This window comes from Miniopterus natalensis, chromosome 2 (assembly GCF_054644295.1).
Source record: "Miniopterus natalensis isolate mMinNat1 chromosome 2, mMinNat1.hap1, whole genome shotgun sequence".
Classification (NCBI taxonomy): Eukaryota; Metazoa; Chordata; class Mammalia; order Chiroptera; family Miniopteridae; genus Miniopterus; species Miniopterus natalensis.
The window spans coordinates 126368138-126380202 of record NC_142082.1 but is presented as its reverse complement, the minus strand read 5'-3'; the positions used below and the strand labels follow the sequence as shown (position 1 = coordinate 126380202).

The window sequence follows — 12065 nt, the reverse complement described above, 5'->3', positions numbered from 1 at the left end:
ATAACAATATGACAAGTGATCAAAAAAGAAACAGCTGGTTAACATATGCTAGGGGCTCTGTCTGCTTAACTGTGTACAACTACCCCTGGAGTTGTTACAGTGTACAGCTTGCACGGCTGAAGGGGGGTTGCAACTACCAATGGAAGTTATTTTTTCAAAAAAGGTCGAAAGTTACTGCTGATGGAACTATTAAAGAAACTAATGGGAGGTTTTAGAATATACAAAAAAAATCAAAACTTAGCACTGTCTCCAAAAAACTATTGCAACATTTCAGCTAACATCAAAACTGTTAGAATACGGGGGAGGGGAAAAGACTGGAAATATTTTTCCAAGCACCTAAAATGGTTTTCAAATAATAAGAGCAGGAAAAGCATTCAAGGTTAAATAGTTAAATCATACAACGGAGGAATACCCCTCTGAGGTTACCATCTTCCACCCAAATGTCTTTGGTTTTAGAAAAAAACAATTAGCCTCTTTTTAATTTAATGAAACACACTAGACAAATGGGTTCCATTCTTGACATATCCAAACAGCTCTTATTAGCCAAATATGCAATGTCTGGTAGACACACAGAAGGACCTCAAACATGGTTTTATTTTGACTGAGCATCACATAAGTGTAGAGATGTACAAATTTGCCTAGTATTTCATGGAGCTGCTGCTCTGCAATAGATTGCACTATAGCTGTAGGACCAGGTTTATTACAGTGTGTGCATGTGTGTGTCATTAACAATTTTTCTAACAGGGTGCAAACAACCCAATATAAGCTAAAAACAAAACAAAAAGCAAGGTCTCCTTTATAATTTGGCCATCTTAATATTCAATACAAGCCAGCATGTCACTAAGAAAATCATTCAAACTACAGCTGGGAGATACTTTCTAAACACTGTGGTCAGTGCAAACCTATTTGTTCACTATGCTCAGAAGAGAAAAGGACCATCTTCTCGTAAATTAAAAAGTCACTGGAAGAGTTTTTATGGGACAGCAGGTTCAAAATAAGAAAGTATTGATATAGTTATAGTGAATATACCTATCTCCTACTTCAGCCCTTTCCCACAGGGTGTGAAAGTGAATAAAGACAGCAACATTTTTTAATAAGTTAACTTATATTAAAAATATTGTTTATAAACAATTTTAATACTATAAAGTAGTATTTCAATACAAAGCAGTTCAAATATTAACTGTTCTTTAAACTGTTAAACTTTATTATAAATTAAAATTTCATTACAAAAAAATTGCACATAATATTTGACCACTCTTAGGTTCTGATGCACTGGCATTTGCAATTGTTTCTTTAATCTTCAAGTTAAACAGTCTCGGCAAGGAGTCCAGAACGTAGAAAGGGCAATAAACGACCCTGTTAGAGCATTCAAGTGCAACTAGCAAACTTGTGGCCATGGCAGTTACACTTTCCTTAAGGTGGACTGCTTAAGTTTTAATCCTGAAATGAAGAATCTCAGAAGGTTTAAAAAGGAAGAACTAAAAGGGACTGCCTGCTTTTTACTGTAAACACAGCCCTAGAAATTAAATCCCAAACAAGAATCTCTCAGGCATCAGAGTGTCAAGTGAATCAGGACTAGCACAACATAAAAGGGGAAAAGTAAAAAAATAAAAACAAAAACAAAGCAAAATTAAAATATATGTCAGTCACTTTGAAGAACTATACTTACGTACATGATGTTATGAGAATCTGGCAGGGCCTAGAGGCAGACCAAACAGGAAGTTCATTTATCCAACCGAAGAGGGTCACGTTCATTGCTTCCGATTTTGAGGGTAGGATATTGTAGGGGACTTGATATGATCAGTAATGTGTGTCTGCATTACACAGACCTTAGCCAGGGATCAGCCTAATCTTGAAGGATCATTCAAATAATTTTGGCAATTATTATAAGGACTTAGAACTGACTGTGCACCCAGTGTTCAGTGATTCTTGCTTTCTGTTTTGTAACTGTTTAAATTTAAGAGCTCATTTAGGCTGACTCCAATCTCTTGGCACTTGGAAACTAGTTTTCTCAGGTTATCAGTTTTACCTCCTTCTGAAGCTTCAAACAAGAGTTGCTGTAAAAGACAGGGAAGCACAGGGGTAAGACTTAGCTAGATTCTGAGCATTACCACATCAATGGATATGGCACATGCAGAAAATTTATAGGAAACTTCAAGATGAAATAAAAGATAAAAAGCATTACATCTTTCCACAGTGATGCACAAAGAGGTAACTTCTGTAAGGCTCTCTGATATAAACGGTGGACCTATAAGATAGATATACACACAATTCCATCAGGAAACATGATGAAAACACCTTCATAATCCTAACTATTGAAACAATACTTCATAATATAATTATTATGGTTATTCAAATGGTTACATTGGGTTTGGGAGTTGCCAAACATTTAGAGCTCTTGGAATGTTAACTCCTATGCTTTATTCCTTTTAAACTGAGAACTCAATGAAAGGGGCAGAACAGCTTTTAAAAAAAGTGACCCATCTGATAGTCAATTATGGCTTACCTCTCTTTGTCCCTTTAAAACAATCTCAGCAGCAATGGCTCTAAGAAAAAAAAGGAATATAGAAAAGGGAAAAGAAAAATTTATATATCTTTGAACAAAATGAGATACTACCACTGGCAGAATACTGACTGTGGGAATCTGAGTACAAAACTTCCTGAAAGTAACAGGCTAAACTTCCAAGGAGGGTAACCTATAGTGAAAAGAAAAATTCAACAATTTTTATCAACTTTACAAGAATAAAGCAGACCAGTGTTTTGAACATAAATAACGTTCAAGAAAAATATTCATAATTACTAGTAAAAAATACGTGGCACTATCACCTTTAAGAAGAGAGGGAACATCACACTACAAGGAAAGGAAATCTCGAATTTCAAAAGGGGATGGTCTTAAAACGTGTGTAACAGATTTACGTGTTTGATAACAGAATTGTTATCTAAATGTTCTCCTTTAAGGAAAATTATAATTCTATCTCTTTTGTGTTTAGAAGCAACTGTTAATGAGCACTCCCTCATTCTTAGTGTAAAATCTCAGCAAGTGCCAAAAACAAAAGTAAATTTAAAATCTGTCCAGGAAAAAAAATCAAAACAATAGATGTCATTTAAGATTTACCTGTCTGGAGCAAACCTTACAAATAAAAGCAATAGCTATAAAAACATATACATGATTGTTGCATTACATTTTCCAGGTGGCCAGGCATGTTGGGATATTATATGTAAACATCTTGGCTTGAAGTTTCAGAATCTGAACATTGCTTTCTTCCCATTCATGATGAAGTAACCTGCAAAGTATATTCATGAAAATGAACAAAGCACTGCAAGTGTAGGGAGCCTCAAATACGCTCTATGAACAGAATGTTTGATGAGGTACAATTTCTGGTCAGTTAAATACCATCAACACTATTCAGCATGTATTTGTAGAATGTCTCTTACAAAAATTATCCTGGGACAGGAACATGCAAACTAGCAAGAGGTCCAGTCAAGACCCACGCCATCTTCAACAAACTAAAATAAGGCCCAGGTAGTCCTAGAGAATACTAAAGCATTCTCTCCAAACTATACTCCATGTGACCCCTCCCCCAAATTTTCTAAAATAATGACTTGATACATTAATGCAATTGTGTGGTATTTTTCTCTCTTTATTAAACAGAGTATACTTAATTGTGAATGTTTTTTGAGCTAAAATGTATTAAGTACAATGACTAATACCTAAGTTCTCTATTCTGAAAAAAAGACAAGGAAATAAAAAGTATCAAAATATAGAAGTGGACCTTTACCAGGAAGACTAACAATTAAAATACCTATATTCCAAAAACACTTATCGCAACAGAAATATTCCAAAACACTTATCGTAACAGAAACTAGTCAAAAACAACATTTTCCTGTTTCACCTAATTTCATGAGTTTTACCAAAGGTGATGTTGCACATTGTATACAAATAGCTGTAGTTAGTTTCTACAGATTAGCATGCTTTCTAAGAATTTTTATTCTAAAACGCTGACTATTTTTGTCAAAGCCTCAGGCCTTCAAACTTTTAATTTTGAAAGATTTTTTTAATTGATTTTTAGGGAGAGAGAAAAACACTGAAGTGGGCGTGAAACCTCAATCTACTGCCTCCTGCAATGCCCCCTACCGGGGATCTAACCCACAACCTGGGAATGTGCCCTGACCTAGAATCGAACCACAATGTTTTGGTGCATAGGAAAACACCCAACCAACTGAGCAACACCGGCCAGGGCTGTTTTTCAATCTCTTACACCATTTTCCCGCATACATGCCAAATGGAATGTAAATACTTTGAAACACAATGGAATATTTGATAAATATTTTAGGTATCTTATGATTGATTAATAAAACAAACTTAAGAAACAGAAGACACAAGTGATGCAGTGAGAATGACTGCACAAGTAGAAGCCAAAGTATGAGCATGTAGGGTAGAGCTTTTTGAATTAAAAAGTAAAATTCTTAAGAGTAAAAATGGGTTTTCTCTATCAGAAAAGAGAAACTACCAAAAAAATGCTTAAAAATCTTCTAATTGAATGTATGAAATCCCTAGATAAATGTTTTTCAAATGTGATTTGAGAGCTCAAGTTCAGGAACCTGCATTTCATTCCTGGTGCATGCTAATATTTGAAATCAACTGACCTATCTGAAAATAAGTCAGTGACCAAAATATATACAGGGGTGAGCAAAAGTAGGTTTACAGCTGGTTCATATGAAAAAAGACATGCAGACTGTGATTATATACAAGAATAAACTGTTTCACGTACTCATAAGTTGAAACCTAAGCTTTTGCCTACCCCTGTATATAGTTGGCTACTATCTCTGTAACACTTTAAAAATCTCTTAAATAATGTTCCTTTGCCATGTAAAACCATTCTTGGTGCTTGTAATACGTGTATAAGAACAGATGGTATATGCTTAGGAAACAGAGATGAACTTTACTGAATTATATGCCCCCCCTTGTAACCTGCAGTTTCCTGAAGTAATCAGATTTTTATACTGACTTAAATACGTAGCTTAACAACTCTAATATTAAAGTTGTATAAGAACAGATTGCTTTTACCAAGCTTAAGAATCATTTTATATGAAAAACCTACACTATTGTGCTGAGAACCAAAAGAACTTTATTTTTTCCTACCTCAGTGCAAGTCCGGAATTAGATGGCATAATTGTGCAAAACCGTTCCAAGGTTTTGGAATGCTGGGTCTTTGGAACACAGCTCAAATAAAAGTAAATAACCTGCAAAGGTTGAGGGGAGGAGAAAAGTAAATGCAACAAGATGAAAAATCCAATTAACTATGTGCTTTAATGAGAAAAACAAAATGGTCTTTAAAACATGAATGTATAAATTATAGTAATGTATGATGATATGAGTTACAGTTCCTACCATTAATTTTATTAGTGATTTCCTGAACATGAATTAGGAAATATGGTCTAGTAATGACAGCCATGGACTGAGAACACTGACAAAAAGCCAGGAGTCCGAGTTTGCATTCCTGAATCTACTTTTACTTGCTGTATAGCTGGGCAAGTCATGGGGCTAATAATACCTGCCACATCTTGCTTATGGAATGCCCGTGAGTAAATGACTTAATGTCCATAAAGTGATTTGAGATCCTGGGATAAAGAACGGCATAGAAGTACAAAGCATAATAATTGGTTATCCTGATTAGCAATATACCCTGCCCCCCAAAATAAAACATGTATATGTTTTAGCTTACAGTAAGCTTTTAGTCTATATTAGCCTACACCACAAGGAATGAAAAGGGCCTCTGAAAATTTAAAAACAAAAACCCTTGCATTGTTCACAGAATTTTATAAATCTATCATTAGTCAGATTCTACTCTTAAAATTCTAAACAACATCTGACTTTAGCTTTTTTTATGCTGTATGAATAGCTGTATTTCCTTGACAAAATTTTAACAAAAAAAGCTGCTACACTGTGTAACCCATTCTTATTCACTGTGAAATTACATAATTTTTCATTCAGTAAAATTTTCAACTATTGAAGCAAAACATTACAGATATAATTACAATTACTTCTTTTGATCTTTCTTCTTTAACACGTATTAAACCTTAACATCTCTTCAATTTTGCTTCATGTTAAATTTTCTTAAATATAGCATAATAGGTATGTATCTTAACTGAACCGTAAAGGGCTCTTTCTGGAGTTAGAAGAGATCAGTAGTAAACATGATCAAGAATAACAGTATCATAGATTTGTACAGTTAAAACCTATATAATCTTATTAACCAATGTCACCCCCCCCCCCAATGAATTTTTTTTTAAAAAGAGAATATTAGATGCTAGGAAAGTGGTCCTAGGAAAAGCTCTCTTGATATAAACAGGAGTTTTGCTGTCATTTTTAAGTCCCCTTCTTTTGTGCAAACATCTAAAGAAAAAGAAGTTCTTACCCTATTATGAAATTCATAGTTGGACCAGTAATCAGCACTGCTAAAAGGAATGGGATATCGGGCAGGGACTGTAACCAAACATCTATTCACTAAATCAGTAAACAATCTGAATTCTTGGACTTTGTTTCTGGATCCAGCAGCTCTATTATTGGCAAAGACAAGATAACTGCCAAAAGAAAAATATTATAATTTAGAATAACTAAGCCAGTAATTCTCTCACCAAGAAAGCCCATCACCCTTTACCCACCATATCCCCATATTTCAAATACCATTCTTATTAAGAGGAACTAAACTTACTCCATCCAAATCTTCTGCACTATATCAGATCTCATGGCCACCCCTAATGCTGCCTCATATGCCTCCACTGTCTCTTTAATACTTGATTGAAGAGGATGACAAAGGCTGTTTAAAAAATGAAGGAAAACATTGTATGTCTACAGCTCAATTCTATTAGGTAAAGGAATGACAAAGTGTATTTTAAACATTACAGGTATTATTACAATGGAATCCTTCTTTTGATCTTTCTTCTTTAATAATATATAGACCTTAGCATCCCTTCAATTTTGCTTCAATTAGTTTAACATCAGGTTAATTTTAGCACAGTGTAATTCAGTAATAAATAACAAATGCAAGCCTAGTAAGCAACATTTCTCTCCACAGTTGATAATGTCTCACCAGTAAATCAGCCACAAATAAGGAACTTGGTGGTTAAACATCTCATCATCAAAATTCCCTTTACATAAATGGGCTGGAATGTCAAGTGGTCCTGGTATATTCAAGAGATACCTGGGGGGGAAAATGCTGTTTGAAATTATGTCTATGCATACATGAACTACTAATACTTTAAAATAAAAATTTAAAAAAACCTCAGTTTCCACTTAAATTTCCTTCAAAAATTTTCATAAGGTAATGAGACTTCATTTTTACATGCATACCACACTGCTTTGGTCACATCTCTAGCATCACTGAATGTTTATTATTTTATACCTAGACGAATAACTCATTTCCTAAAATGATTTTTTTAATTCTATCCCCCAAATTAAACAAACCACAATAATCTAGTTAAACTTAAAAACAAATAACAAATGAGACAATCAAATATTTAAAATTGTCCCACAAAATCTGTTTTTTTTTTTATTTTATTTATTGATTTTTAGAGACAGGGAGGAAGGGAGAGACAAGAGGAGAGGGACAGAGTGAGAGAGAGGTGGAGAAGGAGAGAGAGAGAGAGAGAGAGAGAGAGAGAGAGAGAGAGAGAGAGAGAGAGAGAGAGAGAGAGAGAACAGACATATTAATTTGTTGTTCCACTTATTTATGCATTCATTGGTTGATTCTTATATGTGCCCTGACGGGGATCAAACCTGCTAAAATTAACCTTGGCATTATAGGAATGACACTAACCAACTGAGCTACCCAGCCAGGGTAATCTGTGCTTTCTTGTTAAAAAAAAAAAAAAAAAAAAAAAGTTCTTTAAAAGTTACAAAACTTAATATCTAAAAAAATATATATCTTGCCCAGCTGGGTAGCTCAGCTGGTTGGAGTGTCGTCCCATACACCAAAAAGGTCATGGTTTCAATTCCGTCAGGGCACGTACGGGAGGCAACCGACAGATGTTTCTCTCACATAGTTGTCTCTCTCAAAAATCAATAAACATATCCTCGAATGAGGATTAAAAAGATTGAATTTAAAAATTATTTCAAGGGGTAAGTTTTAATGGATTAGAGAGGCTGTATGGGGGCTTTGGAGAAAAGTGGGTGGGAGAAGAGCTATAAGAAAGGGAAGATATGGGACATGTAGAAGTCAGGTATCACCCCAACTTGGCTATAACTAGCTATATTATCACAGAGTTAATCACTTACCTTCTAAGGATATTAGTTTTCTCAACTGAAAACTAAGTTAAGAGGTCACTTCAAATCTAATCTATATAAAGACTATCCCTGGGCTAACTTCAGTAAATTAAATCCCCAAGTTAACTGTTATGGTTATCTACTAACCTTCAAATTGACTTGAAACACATGACAATTACAACATCTAGCTCTTTCTGCCTTTATACTAAATGTTACATAGAAAAGGAAATGATAAAATCAAACACTGGGTAAATATTAGAGTTCCTAGTATTTTGTTTTATAATTTCTACACATGAACTTAAAAAATAAGACTTTGAACCTCTAGACAACATGACTTCTATTAATAAACTGTCAATATATATAAACTTAAAATTTTATATCAATAGGTATGACAATGCCCAAAACTATCTTACTGCCATTTTCCTAATAATTGACTCAAAAAAGATTTCCTAAATTAACAGAAATGCACACTCAGTGTAAATAAGGATTTTAGCATTACCTAAAAAACCTAAGCACAGGATACCTTTTTCTTGTAACTCTCGGTGAATTATGAATTATGACTATTTCCACAAAAAATTTAATAAAATAATATGACTTAGTACACAACCAGAAGATTATTTGGAGGCAACCCATTTTCAAATGTTTATTGACACTTATTTATTCTGCTTCATAAATTGACATCAAGATGATCTGAAGGCCCAGCGGGTGTGACTCAACGGTTGAGTGTGAACCCCTGAACCTGAAGGTCAAGTTTCGATTCCCAGTTAGAGCATATGCCCAGGTTTTGTTTGTTTTTAGTTTTATTTTTTTAAATATAATCTTTATTAATTTCAGAGAGAGAGAGAAACATCAATGATGAGAGAGTGGTCACTGATCAGCTGCCTCCTGCACACCCCCTGCTGGGGATCAAGCCCACAACCGGGTCATGTGCCCTGACCAGGAATGGAACCGTGGTTCCCTGGATCCTAGGTTGATGCTCAACTGCTGAGTCGGCAGGGCCATATGCCCCGGTTTTCAACTCGATCCCCAGTGTGGGGCATGCAGAAGGCAGCCAATCAATGATTCTCTCTCATCACTGATGTTTCTCTCTCTCCCTCTCCCTTCCTCTCTCTGAAATCAATAAAACCATATTAAAAAAAAAAAAAAAAAAAAGATGACCTGAAGATCTTTGATTAGTTACTACAGCAAAAACTGGTAACTTTTTTTAAGCTAAGCCAACTGTCTCCATGTCCAAGAGGAGACCAAAATCAGCAAGTCTCTGAGAAGTTTGGTTCAGCTTTGGATTTATCCTGTGTCAGAGTTTGAGATATAAAGCAATCTAATTTAAACAGCAAGGGAAAGCTGAACAATCTCTAAATTCCTTATAGAATAGTTTAATTCTTCTCTACTAACCTGCATTTTAATTATTCTTTTGAAATTTATTCTAAGCTATTAATCTAGATACAGCACAGCAGAAAGAATTTCAGGATGAGTACTGAAATCACTGTCAGTAAACTATTATTTTAGAGGACAGATGTAAAGACTCATGTCTAGGAAAAAATACTGCCCTGAAATCTTTTTGCCAAATCTCTAATAAAACTGCGATCTCACAAAATATTCTACAGTGAATGGATCAGCAACTTAAAAAGAAGTAGGTTGTTTTTTTGAAAATATTTTTATATAACATGGGTATATTGGGGGTGGGTGGAGGGAGCACCTAAGAAAAGAAAAATATTTGCAAGCATTGCATTTGCATATATAAAACCAAGATTTTATCTTCACTTATTTTTCCGCAAGAAACTTTTTTAGGAGATATTCAACTTAGGCCTTCCTTCTCTCTAACATAAAATTACAGACTATGTCATGATAAAATAGTTTCCTTTGGCTGCTATTTAGGATCAGCAAACTACACCTGTTTTTATAAATAAGGTTTTACTGGAATACAGCCATACCCATTCATTTATATGTTGTCTATGGCTACTTTCTTGCTACAACAGCATAGCTGACCAGCAGTGACAGACCATATGGCTTATAGGCCTAAAATATTTACTATCTGGCTCTTAGGAAAACAGTTTTCTGATCACTACAGAGAGATGATGATGGAGAAGGGAAGAGAACTTTAAAAAAAAAAATCATTCTTCATGATCTGCTGTTAGAAAAAGAACTCATTGCGAAACAAAAGCAAAGCATACAGAGCTCTACATAAGTTACTGAGAAAATGATGGTTGAGGAAAGAATCCTATATAAAGCTTCTTACTCAACAATATTTCATAGGCTAGAGCAGTTCTCTTTAGAATTAAAAAGGTATAAGGCAAATTATTAATTTTTAAGGCAAATTATCTGAACCCACTTTAGATTACCAATCAAATAAATTAAAACTCATTTTTTAAAAAATCACTTATTATCTCAAGATAATTCAATGCTATAGTATTACGTGCTAAAATTAACAACAATAAATTAAAAGCAGAATGAGTCACCATGGTGTTAATATAAGCCTTCTTTAGTGTCTTTTTTTTTTCCTTCTTTTTTTTTAAACCCTCACCCCAGGATATTTTTTCCACTGATTTTTTTAAAGACAGTGGAAGGGAGCAAGGGAGGGAGAAAGAAACATCCATGTGAGACACACTGATTTGCTGCCTCCTGACAAGCTCCCCAAACAGGGTGAGGGATCAAACCTGCAACCCAGGTTCTTGCCCTTGACTGGGAATCGAACCCGAGACCCTTCCATTATGCAGGGCCGGCACTCTAACCACAGCCACACTGGCCAGGGACATTAGTGTCTTTAATACAAAGAATATAAAGCATTTTACATCTTTCCATTTCTATTAAATTCTACTGCCTTCATAACAGTCTAAGAGGGTGTTCAAGTATTTTTTAAAAATCAGTCTAAAATGTAGTCAATCCACACAAAAGATCTGTAATCTTTCCCCTGAATTATACTACCTCTCATTCCTCTGCAAATCAAGAGTTCTACAAACTTACCGAAACAGATCCAAGTTACTATACTTCTCAAACCCTCGTTTAAAGAAGGACGCAATAAATTTCCGCAAAAATGGAAGAAGATTATCCCCTCGGTTCTATTTTAAAAAGAGGAAGGAGGAATACACATTAGGCTTACAATGTTTTAATTAAAGGGAGGAAAAACCCCTTTAAAATTCACTAATTAGATCAGGTTTTTTGAGTAGGTGGGGTAGAGATAACTTCTATATTCTGATTTCCAAATTAAATTCAACTAACCATTACACAGCTTGACACCCAATGCACCACAGTCTCAAGTTGCAGCTACCAATTCCCTATTAAGCTTCTATTATATGTTTGGCACTGTGCTAGGTGTTGGGGCTCCAAATCTGAGTAAGACATGGTCCTTGCCCTCAAGGAGTTCTTAACATAGTATATAAAGCAGCTATAAACAAAATTACAAAGCAATTTAATAAGTGTAATGGTAGAACTATGCACAGGGTATTATATAGCAGAGAGAGAAGAAATATCTAACACAGTTTGCAAAGGGCAAAAGGACAAGGAAATGCTTCCTGGAGAGGCTGATGCCTGAAACATCTTAAGAAATTGTGAAACATAAAAACATCATATTTAAACATTCTAAGTCATTTCATTTTTACCTGCACGATGAAGAATTTGCACGTATGATAAAAAACCTCTGCATTCTGAGGATTTTTTTCAAATGCAGTAAGCCACACTGCCCTGGCTCTGTCGTGCTGATTTGTTTGCAAATATAAAGCAACAAGGGCTTCCAACAACTGGCAGTTCATGGGACAAGATTCCAATAAACATTTACAAAGTTCTACTGCAGCCTCATACCTTA

General features: G+C 34.8%; 1 protein-coding gene across 2 annotated transcripts in view; it reads right to left on the bottom strand.

Annotated features, from left to right (window-relative positions):
- Positions 1-1176: 1176 nt before the first annotated feature.
- The window catches only part of ZFC3H1 (zinc finger C3H1-type containing), a 51361-nt gene continuing 40472 nt past the window's right edge, over positions 1177-12065 (bottom strand). The window contains exons 26-35 of one of the 2 annotated variants that reach the window (XM_016198924.2): positions 11863-12061; positions 11228-11322; positions 7095-7205; positions 6717-6821; positions 6420-6585; positions 5144-5244; positions 3183-3284; positions 2507-2546; positions 2186-2248; positions 1177-2057 (exon numbers count right to left, since the gene is read on the bottom strand). In XM_016198924.2, the coding sequence (XP_016054410.2) occupies positions 1920-2057; positions 2186-2248; positions 2507-2546; positions 3183-3284; positions 5144-5244; positions 6420-6585; positions 6717-6821; positions 7095-7205; positions 11228-11322; positions 11863-12061 (1120 nt within the window). In that variant the 3' untranslated portion in view covers positions 1177-1919. The remainder of the gene's footprint in view (positions 2058-2185; positions 2249-2506; positions 2547-3182; positions 3285-5143; positions 5245-6419; positions 6586-6716; positions 6822-7094; positions 7206-11227; positions 11323-11862; positions 12062-12065) is intronic. The other variant, XM_016198934.2, reaches the window with a different exon arrangement.